General features: G+C 36.3%; 1 protein-coding gene and 1 pseudogene across 1 annotated transcript; one reads left to right on the forward strand and one right to left on the reverse strand.

Moving 5' to 3' along the window:
• Positions 1–416: 416 nt before the first annotated feature.
• Positions 417–3,351, forward strand: LOC107832311 (tRNAse Z TRZ4, mitochondrial). The gene is given in 7 exon segments (XM_075220144.1): positions 417–479; positions 1,103–1,197; positions 1,275–1,393; positions 1,462–1,732; positions 1,826–2,462; positions 2,981–3,014; positions 3,017–3,351. Coding segments are annotated over 7 exon segments (1,380 nt in total). The 3' UTR covers positions 3,178–3,351.
• Positions 3,352–5,441: 2,090 nt separating this feature from the next.
• On the reverse strand, positions 5,442–7,804 carry LOC107831607 (histidine decarboxylase-like; annotated as a pseudogene).
• Between the last annotated feature and the right edge of the window lie 8,651 nt (positions 7,805–16,455).

Raw genomic sequence — 16,455 nt, forward strand, 5'->3', positions numbered from 1 at the left:
TCCATTACTACCATAGCCGTGGTCAACATTGTCCCGAGGTCGGGCGTCAACGAACCTCGAGGGAGGAAACTCAATCATAACCTTGTAGTCTCGAGGCTTCGAGATGATCTTCTGAGGTGCCTCGATGACGAGGAATTGGACCCTCCGATTTCACCGTATACAATATTTAAAATAATAATACGATACAATATGTAACAACCGTCCAAACAAGATGTTACACGCACATAAAACGTACCCCATTAACCTTTCAGAAGTAGGGAGGCGGGCGAGGATGAGAGAATATTGTCGCTGTCGAGTCAAAACTGGTGTGGTGGTGGTTGGGGGGGGGGGGGGGGCGGGGGCTGACAAGAGATCTTAGCTGTCGAGTCAAAACATAACACAGGCGACTCTAGTGGAATCTATTTCACTCTACGTAAATGTCAATAGGAAAACCCACTGAAATTAGCAAAAGAACAAAAGCAAAGAGAGAGAGAAAACTGGTCAGCGGAGAAAAAAACATTACTTTTCAAATACATATACTTGTACGGCAGATAATGATTTAACCGCTGTTCATACCAAATAATGATTTAAATATTATAGTAATACATTACTTATTTATTAACAGAAACACGTAGGGGTGGGCATAAAATCCGAAAAACCGAATTCCGAACCGAACCAAATTAATTTGGTATTTCGGTTTCGATTTTTTCGATATTTCGGTCTAATTCGATACTAAATTTTCGGTTCGGTTTTCGGTATTATAATTTTAAAATTTCGGTACACCGAAATACCGAAATTTGGTGAACCTATATAATATATATGACTATATCTAAGTTCTAAGCCCAATTACCTATTTAATAGCCCATGCCCCATAGTCCCATACCGTCCCGGCGTCCCACCCACCCAGGCCCAACTCCCCCAACTCCAAAGCCCAATCCCAATCAATTACCCAAGACCCAAGTCAGTTAATATCCATGACCCAAGTTGAGAATCAAATTAGGCATTCTCATCAAAGTAGGGCATTAGCCATTACCCATTAGGACTTACTGCTTAGGAAGGATATCATCGAGAAGAAGAAGACGAGAATCCACTGCGAGTCTAGGATATCAGTCTGCGAGTCTAGGAAGGATATCACCGAGAAGAAGAAGACGAGAATCGACCAGTCGACAGTCGAGCTCGAGTCTCATCTCATCTTCACCGGTTAACTTCACTACTTTTGTAAGTTTTGTAAGTCTCATCTCATCTCATTCTCATCCCAGCTCGATTTTCTGCATCAAACTAATTTAGGGTTATAGGCGGCGATTTCCAGCTCGATTCGATTCCTCACTCCTCACAAATTCCGGGCAAACGAAGTGTCGAAGACGCTGCTGTCCTGTTCCAGTGTTCCGAGCTCGATTCAATTTCAATTTCAAAGGTATGTTTCGCTTTCTTTTGGTTGTACTGCTGATTGAATGAACTGCTGTTCCAAGCTTTTCCTTTTAGAAGAGTTGCATGGCAACAATGTCAGAAATGGAGGCAGTGCGACTATGCAGGCGAACAAAGTTATGATCGAAGATCCCTGGTTGCATGAAACTGCATTACCTAGTTGTTTGGAAGGTGTAACAAGAGAAGACGTGGAGATTGTTCTTCTTGGAACTGGTTCATCTCAGCCTTCAAAATATCGGAATGTTAGTTCTATTTTTGTCAATCTTTTCTCAAAGGGAAGTATTCTGTTAGATTGTGGTGAAGGAACATTGGGACAGCTCAAAAGAAGGTAATGCATACGTTCATAACCATCAACTTTCTATTTACATATGGTTTTTGTCTGACCTCAATTGAGAGGGATAACGTGCTTTTTGTTTAACAGATTTGGCATTGAAGGTGCTGATGAAGCCGTAAAAGATTTAAGGTGTATTTGGATTTCTCATATTCATGCTGATCATCATACTGGTCTTGCAAGAATACTTGCTCTCCGACGCGATTTGCTCAATGAAACTCCTCATGAACCTTTAATTGTTGTGGGCCCAAGGCAGCTTAAGAGATTCCTCGATGCATACCAAAAACTCGAGGATCTGGATATGCAGTTCCTTGATTGTAGGCATACTACAGAAGCTTCATTAAAGACTTTCGAGTCAAATGAAGATAAGGATGTGAGTGAGAGTGCATGTGTACCAAGTGACCAAAAGAATGGTTCTACCTTATTTGCTAAAGGGAGCCGTATGGAGAGTTATTGGAAGAGGCCAGGCAGTCCGGTTGATTCAGCGGCTGTATTCCCATTGCTGAAGACATTAAAGGAAATTCTCAGAGACGCAGGATTGGAGGCATTGATTAGCTTTCCTGTTATTCATTGTCCACAAGCATATGGCGCTGTCTTGAAGGCTGCTGATAGGACTAATAGCACTGGGAAGAAGATACCAGGATGGAAAATTGTATACTCTGGCGACACTAGGCCGTGTCCAGAACTAGTTGAAGCTTCGCGTGGTGCAACGGTTCTCATACACGAGGCAAGTTGTTATAGCATCATTTTGGGTTTTACCACATACTATACTGTACTCTGGGCTTAACGCTTATCACGAGAATTTTAGTTGCCACATGTTCCCATTTTAGCATTATACAAGAACTCAAACTTTCATTTTACCTACTATCATGCAAAGTCAAACTAACATATTGATTTTCTGTGTTGTACTGTAATATGGATGCGACTCTCTAAATGTTGAATAGTGTTACTGGATCACTGAGTATCATTCCAAAGATAGCTTGTTTCTCTGAATATTCTTCCTTCTTGAACTGCAATTGTCCTCATAGCTCATGATGTCGTCAGTGCGAGTTGTATGTTATGCATTCTACAAACTTAATCTGCCTTTTTCTCGTTACATGTTTTCTTCTGTTTCTATTTATGGAGTCACCTTCTGATGGCTGACCTCGTCTTAAGTTGGATCTGGTTTCTTCATCTTCTTTTCTTCACTTGCAACTTTCAATTTGAAGAAAATTTATAGTTTATTATTTCGGGTGCTTACTGCAGGCTACCTTTGAAGATGGCATGGTGGAGGAAGTCTTTATCTACCTTTCTTCACTTGCATTGCTTTTGATATGATGAGTGTTAACTTAGCAGACCTACCCATGCTTCCAAGAGTTCTTCCATATCTTAAACTGCTATTTCGTGATGAAATGATAGCTGATGAATCTGATGATATCGATGTTGCTACAGTAGCTATTTGAATTATTGATTAACACTCATCATGGTAAATATTCTTTTTAAGCATTCAATCCATTAAAATGGATATGTTGATTTTTAGTACTGTACGATTTATATTAACCTCCCTTAGAGCTCATCATAGTCAACCAACATTTGTTCTGCTTCTCTTAATTATATTATGACTGCTGAAGAAGAAACTTATGCAATGGTTCTAAAAAGAAAAAGCCAAAAGCAATGGATTTCACAGGAAAAAGGGTTATCCAGGGAGAGGAAAAGGAAAAACTACAAGCTCCGTTGATTTTGGTTGTATTAAAATTTTTATGATCTTGTATTAATTCTGGGGAAGCATTCTCAAAAAATAAATAAATCTGGGGAAGCCCCTCTTTTCCCCACATTTTTGCAAACCTTTTGACTTATGTAAATTTAGGTAGAAAGTCTTCATCAAAATACCAAATGATTTTTCCAGATGTCTGTTGTAAAATTCGAAAGACACTTTCTCCATTTAGCAGGATCAATATGTTACAGCTGTTTTTGAGTGCAGAAATACTACTTCACTGCGTATTTTCAATGTGGCTCGAGCTTGGACTTCTTCCTTCAATCGTTTCAATGTGGCTCGAGCTTGGACTGTGTTTAACTGTGTTTAAGTTGTTGGACTTGTTGGACTGTGTTATGTGTTTAACTGTGTTTAAGTTGTTTAATGTAGTTGTGTAATGTGCATTGTGCAGTTGGCCAGCTTTTGCCAACTACAGTATACTGGCCAGATTCATTGTGCATTGTGCAGATTGTAATATTGTATAATATGACATACAGTATTGAGTACACTGGCGTGCAACTGCAGATTGCCAGATTGTAAAGAAGTTGTTGTCTTGTTCAGCTTTTGCTTTTCAATTATTCTTAAGCCATGTGAAATTGTGAATTGGTTATCACAGATTCACATCACAGGGGTTTCAGACTTTCAGGTTTCAGCCAGAATTAAGAGAATATAATATGTTATTCTTGTTTCAGCCATGTGCACATTGTACAGTTGTGCATTGTTATATATCGGAAAACATATTCTTTTAGAGTGAAAATTTCAATTGTGCATGTGCACTGTTAGGCGTTAGCACTTAGCATTGATTATTCATTGATTGTTAAGCCGAAACCGTACCGAACCAAAATAAGAAATACCGAACCGTACCGAAATATTTTGGTATGGTATTTGGTATACACAATTGATAAATCGAATACCGAACCGAAATTCTTACACACCGAACCGAAATACCGAACGCCCACCCCTAGAAACATGTAAGGATCAATTATGCTAACCTCACTATTAGAAAAGCTGGTAATTAAGAGATCTCTATGCAGACAAGGTCAATTATATGTATAATACCATCTTTTTGGCTTTTAATCCATAAATTACATTTGTTTTTTCGTAACAAGGTCCAATAATTTAGATTGAAAATAGAAGAAGAAACATATAACTATATTAGAAAAATTAATAATGTCGTTAGAGTCCCACATTGTTGGGTGGGATGCATTTTATCTCGTTATATGATTTTTGGCAATTCTACCGTAATTGATCAGTACACATAAGTTGTAAATTATAGGAGAAAGAGTATATTATTGTGAAGAATTTAATTGTATTTTGTGACAAAAGAAGATTGTTCAAGAGGTAAACACCCTCTTCTATCTCCATTCTGAGCTAGGTTGTAGGTTTTGACTGTTTGAGTCACGAAGGAATCAAAGTGGGGTAAAAACTTAAGAAAAAAAAACTCGTTTTGATCATATTAATGGGCATGTCATTACTTTACTTACCAAAAAAAAGGGCAAGTCAAATTCATTAAACCGGAGGTATGTGATCCCCCCCCCCCCCCTTTTTCTTTAATAAGGTTGTACACTTATACGGCAGAATCAATTAAAAAAAGCTAGAATCTCCCTTGTTGGAACCTAAGATGCATGTTCATGGAATTCAGTCTGCTAACCAAATAGTTTTTTAATGTTTTCTTCAGTAATTTACGTCTAATTAAGCTCTTTTACTTTTCATGCATTGGAACATTTTCCGATTATAGCCAATCTAAATGGTTCTATTCCAAAGGCCTCATATATAGGGTATAACCGGTGGTGAAAATAGCTTTTACAAATAAACAAATAAAATACTGAAACATGCAGCCTCACCTTTATATATTTTGTGTAGAGATTGTAAAATTGCTATAAGGAAAAGATATTGATGGTGTTGCAGTAGTATTCCAATAATGATCTTATTTCATTCACAAAATTAACAGTAACTTGATGTTACACAAAGATCATAAAAGAATGTACCCAAAATTTATTAAAGAATGTTTCAATCATGTTGCGCAGTAGTACTCTACAGTTCAATTTGAATTTGGAAATAAAGAATTATTACAAAATGCCATGTCTATGAAAGACATACTTGATGGCAACAAATTTAGAGTTGATGTTGTCTTGGTGGCCTTCTAAGAAATAATGTAGTCAATTTTATGATAAGAGCATGAGCAATTTTGAGCACCAATATCATCTGCGATACAGGGGGCGTAACTCTTCCATCTTGGTACCACAATTTTCTTTGTTGCACTAGATCATTGACGAAATTGTCCAGCGTTTCCCTGGTGATACCTGGCATTACAATAACATGTGCCATATCTTTCATGCATGAAAGTTGCCAACGACGGACAAATTGGTGGTCACGAGGCCTCTCAATTACAACTATGATGCTAAGCTCATTTAGCATGACACTTATCCCTGCTTGCTGGAGACGATCTTTCAAATATTTGGCATTGTCGAGGCATCTTTTAACATCGTTTTGTAGCCCAATTTGTCCTTTGGCACTCAGACTATACCATAGAAAAATTGGAGTTAAACCATTACGACTTCCAGAAATAGTGGCATCTACAGAAGCGATGTACTCCACATTTCTTGAGAGGTTATTGATGTAGCTCTTTCTTGTTATTTGGACACCACAAGGCATTGGACATCCCAAGAACTTGTGACCAGAAATCGTGACGCTTCCAATTGGCTTCTTGAAGCTTATCATCTGTTGTCAAATTGCATAAAGAATAATCAGAATGCCGCTCTGTTATGTTACTTGAGAATTTTTCAAAATTAAGTAAGAAGCAAAACTCACATTGTTTATAAAGGGGACAATAAGCCCACATAGTGCTGCATCACAGTGGATGTAAAACATATCATGTGAATAGCCACAATCTTTGAGTGTTTGAAGAATAATATCAAGGTCATCAACAGCTCCTTTGAAGGTAGTTCCTACAAATAAAAAGCACCATTAATTAGGAAAATATTGTAAGAAAACTAATGAAGGCAAGAAACAGAAAACGGAAAAAATATTTACCAATTGTAACATTTATAATTGCTGGTTTGTCCTTATTTTGAAGCAACTTTTCTCTTAGGTCTGAGTAATCCATCTCTCCATTTACTGATGTGTTGATCGTTTCGGAATCCATTCTATACATTCTTGCAGCTTTGAAGACCGAATAGTGAGAGTCTTTTGACGCATATAATATTCCATCAGGAAGCAGCTCTCTCCTGCATAAACAATGTGAAGAAGTATCAGTGCAATGGAGTATATATAATTTATAATATTGGTTGTATTAGCTTCTCGAGATGGTAATAGCATGGATGCTAACAGTACTTACCCTAATAAAATGCCATGGAGATTGCCTTCAGTGCCACCATTGGTAACATAGCCCCAATATTGATCTTTTTCAATTTCCCATAGATTGGCAAACCAATCCAAAACTGCCATTTCAAAGTCTTTTGAATGGAAATCCACAGTGTTCTCAATGAAAGGGTCACCACAGTTATTAAGGTGGAATTGCATAAGTGGCGCTAAAGTGGCATAATGATCGTAACAAATGTTCACCGGATAACCTAATATAAGATGAAAAACAAAAGAATTAATTTAGTCTAATTATCATGTCATTGAGAGAGTTAGTCTTTATTGGCAAAGGCTGATTAGGGGATAGAAATATTAAAAATACCTATATGAAAATTGACTCGCTGAGTAAGTGTGTCTATATAGTTGACCAAGATAGAGTCCAAGGAAGGGCCATCATTTCCGAAGCCTGGCTCCGTCACAGCAAGTTGCAGATTCTTCCTTGGGCCAGGTGGCTCCACTTTCTGTCTCTTGTTGTCGCCATTTAGAAACAAACATGGCGTTGCTAAACCTCTTGGTGTTATGGCTGATAGCTCAAAGTCCTGTCAAGCATCATCGTATCAGTATGACAGCTTAAGTTTTTAACACGATATATGGTTACACAGTTCAATAACTTAATTTCCATAAATGTATTGTTTCTTTTAGCTAGGTGTTAGAAGAGTAGGGATGAAAAATAATAAGTAGCTAGCTCACTGCACAATCTCTAGTATTTATAAGACGACATAATTCAAAAACAAAATTGGGAAAGGGGTTGCAAAAATAGCTTTTGGACTAAACAAGGTGAGTTGTTTGTAATGGTAATAAGAAAATAGTAATGAATAGTACCTTTTCAAATGTGAGACTACCCATTATATTCTCGTGGAGCACAAAGTTTTCTTTTTATTTGCTTAGAGTGGAAAAACCAACTGCTGATTGAATTTTGTTCATATGTCTGGGGTTTATATAGTCTAAAAGATCAAGGGTTTGTGCTCCAACCACCCATTTTCTTCTTCTTTAATTTTGCTCTCCTTTTCCTGTTAGTTTCTTCAATTTATCCCACTTACTTTTCTTTTTGATAAAAAACAAAGAAGTCCATTAAGTATATTAATTGGAAATAAACTTCTCTATATACTATTACGTAGTACATATTGGCCCTCTTGACCTCGTATTAGAAAGAGACTACGTAACTTTGTCAGCTAACATTATTTTATTATCAAATGGCTTGGTGAAATAGATGAGAAGCCAAATCAAAATAAACATGCAAATATGGTGTCAAAACGGAGCGCGTAAACTATTCATTCGCTCCTAAGATTTGTACTGGTTCTGGTAGATAGCAGTCATTACCAATAAAATATTAAATTTTTCTCTGATTTGGACAAAAAGAAATGGTTTTAATACTGACCTGCTATAGTTAATATACTTTCGAAAATATAAGGCAACGGCAACAACACAAACGCGGTTTAAGTTAAAAAGGTAGAAATTATTAATCTAGAAGAATAGTGGTGGAAAAAATATTTTTAAAAAATAGTTAACCATCTATATTATCCACTAAAAAAATGTGTTGTATGATGAACGTTTTAAAAATGGGTCAAATGTGGATAAAAATCATATTATCCATTTAGAAAATGGATAAACCAATTATTTTAACTTTTACATTTGTAAAGCCTCAAATTGTGGGTTCCTCAAGTTTGGGAGACTATGAATTCTCCCAAAAGTAATCATATTCATATTATCCGCCGATTAACCCGGTTTTTATCCATATTAAATACGAGTCTTGTAAAAAATTTATCTATTTTTTCATTATCCATTTTTGACTCGTCCCATATCCGACCTGACCCACCGTTTGCCGCCCCTATAGAAGAATAAATCAAATCTAGAAGGGATCCTTCTAAATTAACAAACAAAATGAGAGTTTAACTGGGGGTGGGTGAGAGATATTTCCACTACTTTCTTATTGATACGACAAATTCCCTATATTTTTAAAATTTCATTTACATCAATATTAAAGAACATGGTCGCTTGCAAAAACCAAGATAATTAACCCATCCATGACCTCAATAAAAGTCAAACACAATTAACCCATCCATGACCTCAATAAAATAAGTAAAAATTACACGGGGCGTCCTATTTGGTTGCCCCCATTTAACCTATACCTATTTTTTTAAAAGTTTTTACTTGTACCCACTTTTTAAACAATTTCAGCCCCCTTTCTCCTCCTTCTCCTTCTCCTTCTCCTTCTCCTTCTCCTTCTCCTTCTTCTTCTTCTTCTTCTTCTCCTCCTCCTCCTCCTGCTGCTGCTGCTGTTGGTGCTGCTATGAAACTTCAGTTCATAGGATGATTGCCATAAGTATGTTTATCAAATTATTTTAAATCAAATTATAAATAATTACGTAAGTTAGTAGACAATAATTTGTGAATATTTTCACGTAATTCTGTTCTTTTAACGTTTATTGTTTCCAAAATTTATGATTTAGATACTGTTGGCAATCTGATTATTTTATAGTAGTAATACACTATGAAAGAATAAGGTGATTATTTATCTAGTATGTTAGAAAGCTTTTTCAAAAACTTCAGCTTATATAGTGGTGAAGTTTTTACAAATGAACTAAATAACTTCAGCATCTTCTGCTGAAATTTTTGAAAAAGCTTTATGACAAAACTAATGAATCTAGGACAAAAAAACTTCAGCTTATTTAGTGCCGAAGTTTTTATAGATGAACTAAATAACTTCAGCATCTTCTGTAGAAGTTTTTGAAAAAGCTTAATGACAAAACTAATGAATCCAGGACAAAAAAACTTCGGCTTATGTAGTGTTGAAGTTTTGATAAATGAACTAAATAACTTCAGCATCTTCTATTGAAATTTTTGAAAAAGCTTAATGACAAAACTAATGAATCCAGGACAAAAAAAACTTCAGCTTATTTAGTGCAATTACAAACAGAAACTTCAGCAAATAGAGAACAAAACTTCAGCTACTATGCTTAAGTTCAGCAATTACAAACAAAAACTTCAGCAAATAGAGAATAAAACTTCAGCTACTATGCTTAACTTCAGCAACTACAAACAAAACTTCAGCAAATAGAGAACAAAACTTCAGCTACTATGCTTCAGTTCAACAATTATAAACAGAAACTTCAGCATACTTGATTCAACAATTTTTGCTACTTCAGGCCCGTCTACTAGAATGCTGAAGTTTTGTGTGATTGCTTTTGCTACTTCAGCCCCGTATGCTGAAGTTACGCGAAAAAGTGGGTACGCTTGCAATTTTTTTTGCAAAGCGGACACAAGTTAAAGTGTGACCCAAAAAGCGGGTATAGATACAAATGCCCCATAAAATAATTGTTAATTTTCATCTATATAAAGGAGAGAAGTATACATTCAATTAATATTGACAGTTAATGAAAAGTGGTACGTATATTTCATTATTGCTGTAAAATGTTGGATGAGATTATTTGATTTTTAGTTACTTTACATATAAAATAATCACGGGAATGGTCATTTTTTCGGAATGTAATATGTATTTATTAAAAAACCAAGAAAAAATAGAGTTACATCGGGAAAACATTCATGTTCTCTAAATGAGAAGCATCAAAACAAAAACTAGAACTAAACATGAAAAATAAGAAACACAAATTACACGAGTTGTATACAATATTCAAGCTACCCGAGCAAGAGAATATTGAGCCACTTTATTAGCTTATCACAGGGAAGATTAATGTAATTAAATTTTGAAACATATGATTCTGGATATCATTTTAATGCAATTATGCAGAAAATCTTAATACTTGGACATTAAATTGATTTAGGTTTTATGTTATATAAATATTTTCCTTATTTGAACTATGTAACATAATTATAATACCGTTTACGTTAATTTTTCTTTAATATTTAGAATTTTAAAATCAATTAAAATTTTATTTATTAAATCCTTCTTGATTTGAACAATAGGAAGTCTTAATATTTAAAATTTTAAAATTAATTAAGATTTTAATTACCTTATATCATTTCTTTATTTGGAAAATGTATGCATAATTGTAAATCTTTCCATGTTATCAGAGTTAGAAGCAATATTACGGCATCAGGTTTATATGAACCAAGACTTTCAATGCGAAGCAAAATTATGTGTAAAATTTTTGCTAAAATTGTAACAAATATTAGATGTGAACTCCTAAATTTAAAATAAAATGAAGAACCTTAAATGTTAAACGTATAAAGCTTAAATCCTAGATCGACCTCTATATGTTATTTTGAATTGTATGTATGAATGGCAATACACATTCTCCTTATATTTGAATTACTTTATTCCTACTCAAACGATATATATATTTTTTATTAATCGATATGTCTAATATTTAAAAATTACAGTTAATAATTAGAATAAATAGCTGAAAAATATTATAGAGCATAAAAGAGAAAGATGTGTGTGTTTGTGAGACATAAATGGTTGGCAAGAGTCAATAACTTTAATGATTTTGCCAATACAAATATCAAAAAATGAATGTCAAATTAAACTTTTTTTTAGAGGGAATGGGCCTTCATAGCCATTTATAATGTTAAAATTAGAAAAATATCATTTTTAGATCTCTTATGTGTAAAAAATAAATTTTCTATGTGTAAAAGTAAATCTCTCATGTGCAAAAAAAAAGAGATATGGCCATAAAACTAAAAAGATGAACTTTCATAAGGCACTATAGTTTAGAGCCTAATTACCATACGTAATTATAGTTTGCTTAATTATCATTTATAGCTAATGTATCAATTTCGCTATATCCAGATCTCACTGTATCAATTCGTTACCAGGCTGTATCAATGAATATAGTTTCGATGGAAAAGTTGTATCAATTGTATACGTTCGCGCATAATGATTGTATCAATGAATATAGTTTTAATAGAAAGTTATAAAAACTATATTCGTTCATGCATAATGGTTGTTTCAATTAATACAGTTTCGATGGAAAAGTTGTATCAATTGTATTTATTTGCACATAATAGTTATATCAATGAATAAAATTATGATGAAAAAGCTTGATCAACTGTATTCGCTCTCATTCAATAAAATACACTATAGATACATATAAAGAAGAAAAAAATATCTCATATCTATGAAGCCGTAAAAATCACAACTTTCAATCTCGAATTGCAACAAAATATGTCACGACCCAAACTCACTAGTAGATGGCCCCTAAACCCAACCCGCTAGGTAAGCCAACAACCACATAATAATAATGAAATCGAATAAACATGGTCCAATAACATAATAGCGGAGAAATATAAGAGAATATGATCATAAAACTGCTACAACCATCCCCAAAATTTGGTGTCAACGAGTACACGAGCTCTACCGAATAATAAGATACAAGTAAAATTCTCTAATACAGCTGTCTAAACAATAGAGTAGTAAAGATAGAAATAACTAAAAGAGAGCTTCGAGGACTGCAGACGACATAGCAACTACCTCGTATCTCCCAACTAGCAACAACTCAAGTCTGAAAATCACCTCGAGGCCTGACAATAACACACGTCACCAAAAACAATAACACTTAGTCCAATATGGGCCTGACATACGTGTCATCTCAAAATCAATAGCAAACCGGCTCTATGATCCAAACTCAATCATTTACCGTTCATGTCTCAGATAAACACATCTCAAAATGCTCAGTTTAATAGTGTTACACATAAGAGGGCTCAAAAACATGTGAGGAATCAAATAAGAAGTATTGAGATAGAGATATCATACACGGATATAACATCATTACTGAGAACATGTATAAAAATAAAGCATGTAGCTCTGAGATAGCAAGAATAACTCTATCAAGTCCCAAACAGATAGCACTTAGCCTAGACATGATGTCTAACATGAATCACGGCTCAAATAATTAAACAAGTAGGGAAAATACAAATATAGCATGATATGAAGGCAAAACAAGCCCAATAATAGCCTAAAGACCTCCCCAAATTATAAACATACAGGTGCATACACACACGCCCGTCACCTAGCGCGTACGTCACCCCAATATCTTTCATATAACATAGTTCTCAAGGTTAAATACCCTCAAATCCAAGTTTAAATGTGTTACTTATCTCAAAACATGCAAATCAATACTCCAACCAGCCCTTTCCCACGCGTATCAGCCTCCAAACGGCTCGAATCTAGTCACAAATCACTCAATAGCAACAAATAATGCATATGAAACAACTTCAAATAATAAAGTTTCGATCTTTATCAAAATCAAAAAGTCAACCCCGAAAACGCACCCTGTAATCTAGTCAAACTCATAAATTTCGAATACCCATTCAATAACGAGTCAACCATACTCATCAAATTCTGACTCCAAATCAAATTTCAAATCCTCAATTTTCATTTTTGAAAATTTTGGACAAAATCCCCCGTTTCTTCACTTGAATTCATTAAATAAATGATCAAAACCAAGGTAGAATAATGAATAATAAACATCGGAGTAAAAAATACTTACGCCCATACAAATCTTAAAAATTTCCTCCAAAATCACCCAAAACCGAGCTCTCTATCTCAAAATGTGATATAATAACTCTAACCCTCGAAATGGGATTTTTAATAGCCTGTCTAGTGATTTGCCTTCCGCAATCACGGACAAACACTCGCAATCGCGAAGAACAACTTCCAGCTCCACCAAAATGTTTTACGCGAATGCATTCTCAGAGTCGCGAACGTGATGAACACACGCTCTAGAACTTCGTGAACACAGAACAAACATCACAATCACGTAGGCTTACGCCTGACACCTCAGCTGAACCCACTCTACTATGCGAACGCGCATCCGCGATTGCGAAAACCACAGTCATCCAAAGATTCGCGAACGCGTCACCACTTCGCGAACGCGAAGCACATTGCGCCTGCCACCAAGAACACTCTACACAATCGTGTCCTTCTCCTCGTGATTGCGAAGGAAAAAACAGACACCAGATATCAGCGGCTCTTCAAGCCCAAAGCATGGTCCGACGACCATCCAAAACACACTGGGACCCCATCCAAACACACCAAGCAATTCTAAAATACAATACAAACTTAATCGAACCTTTAAATCACATCAAACAATGCCAAAATAATGAATCACACAACAATCCAAGCCTAATGAAACTAATTGACTTCTAACTTCTATAACCCAATGCCGAACCATACCAAATCAACTCTGAATGACCTCAAATTTTGAACACCAGTCCCAAATGACACAACGGACCTATTCCAACTCCCGGAACTAAAATCTGAACCCGGTATCAACAAAGCTAACTCTCGATCAAACCTCTTAACCTTCCAACTTTCGCCAATTCAAGCCAAAACGACCTACAAACATCCAAATAAATTTTTGGACATAATCCTAAGTCCAAAATTACCATATGAAGCTATTGGAACCATCAAAATTCTATTCTAGAGTCATCTACACAAAAGTCAAATTTCGGTCAACTCTTTCAACTTAAGCCTTCAACCTTGGAACTAAGTGTCTCAATTTACTCCGAAATATCTCCGAAACCAAACCAACCACCACAGAAAGTCACATAACCACCAACGAGAATAGAAGAAGCAATAAATAGGGGAACAAGGCTACAATATACAAGATGACCGGACGGGTCGTTATATTCTCCCTCTCTTAAATAAACGTTCGTCCTCGAACGAGTCTAGAATCATACCTGGAGTCTCAAATAGGTGTGGATATCTGCTCCGCATTTCCTGCTCAGTTCCTCGACTGGATGACCTCTCAATTAAACCTTCACGGATGCTATGTTCTTTGATGTCAACTTTCGAACCTGATCCAAAATGGCTTTTGGCTCCACATCATAAGTCAAATCCCCATCTAACTGAACCATGCTGAAGTCTAAAACATGTGACGGTTCACCACAATACTTTCGGAGCATAGAAACATGAAAAACTGGGTGAACACCCGATAGACTAGGTGGTAAGGCCAATTTATGGGTCACCTCTCCAACTCTCTCAGGCACCTCAAAGGGACCAAAATTCCAATGGCTTAACTTACCATTCTTCCTGAACCTCATCACACACTTCATGGGTGGGACTCTAAGCAAAACCTTCTCACCCACCATATATGCAACATCACGAACCTTCCTATCAACATAACTCTTCTGCCTAGACTGTGTTGTGCAAAGCCTATCCTGAATCAACTTGACATTCACCAAAGCATCCCGAATCAAATCAGTACCCAATAACCTAACCTCTTCCTGCTCAAACCAACCAACTAGAGAATGGAACCGCCTCCTATATAAGGCCTCATAGGAGCCATTTGAATAGTGATTGGTAGTTGTTGTTGTAGGTAAACTCTGCAAGTGGTAAGAGCTGATCCCAAGGACCCCTGAAATCTATAACACATGCGCGTATAATAACCTCCAAGATCTGAATGGTGCACTCGGATTGTCTGTCCGTCTGGGATAGAATGTTGTACTCAACTCGACCTGTGTGCCCAACTCTAGCTGCACTGCCCTGCAAAACTACAAAGTGAATTGCATGCCTCGGTTAGAAATTATGAAAAGGGGAACGCCATGCAAGTGGATAATCTCTCAGATGTAGATCTTAGACAACCACTCTGAGGAATAGGTGGTCACAACCAGAATGAAGGTGGGCAGACTTGGTCAGTCTATCCATAATAACTCACACTGCATCAGATTTCTTCAAAGTCTGTGGGAGCCTAATAACGAAATCTATGGTAATATGCTCCCACTTCCACTCAGAAATCTTAAGTCTCTAAAGCAAACCATCCGGCCTCTGATGCTCGTACTTCACCTACTGGCAGTACAAACACCGAGACACATAATCTACTATATCATTCTTCATTCTTCTTCACCAATAGTGTTTTGTCAAATCCTGGTACATCTTGGCGGCACCCGAATGAATGAATTACCGCGAACTGTGTGCCTCCTCAAGAATCAACTCACGCAACCTATCTACATTGGGCATACAAATCCGACCTTGCATCTGCAACACCCCATCATCTCCAATAGAAATCTCCTTGGCATCACCGTGCTGCACCGTATCCTTAAGGAAAAGCAAATGGGGCTCATCACACTGACGCGTTCTGATGTGCTCATACGAAGAAGATAGAGAAACCACGAAAGACAAAACCCGGCTAGGCTCCAAAACATCTAACTTCACGAACTGATTGGCCAATGACTGAATATCCAATGCTAGCAGTCTCTCACTAACTAGAATATATGCAAGGCTACCCATACTCACAATCCTTCTACTCAAGGCATTAACCATCATATTGGCCTTCCTAAGATGATACAAAATATTGATATCATAGTCTTTTAACACCTCCAACCACCTCCACTGCCTCACACTTAGATCATTTTGCTTAAACAAGTGTTGTAGACTCCGATGATCTGTGAATACCTTACACGACACATCGTAGATATAATGCCTCCAAATCTTCAATGCATGAGCAATGGCTTCCAACTCTAAGTCATGAACGAGGTAAGTTCTTCTCATGGGGCATTATCTGAAGTGAAGCATAACCAATCACCCTACCCTCCTATATCAAGGTACAACTAATGCCAATCCGTGAAGAATCATAATAAAATGTATATGATCCCGATGTTGATGGTAAAACTAGAACTAGAGCTATGGTCAAGGCAATTTTGAGCTTCTAAAAGCTCTCCTCACACT

Source organism: Nicotiana tabacum, chromosome 1 (genome assembly GCF_000715075.1).
Source record: "Nicotiana tabacum cultivar K326 chromosome 1, ASM71507v2, whole genome shotgun sequence".
Classification (NCBI taxonomy): Eukaryota; Viridiplantae; Streptophyta; class Magnoliopsida; order Solanales; family Solanaceae; genus Nicotiana; species Nicotiana tabacum.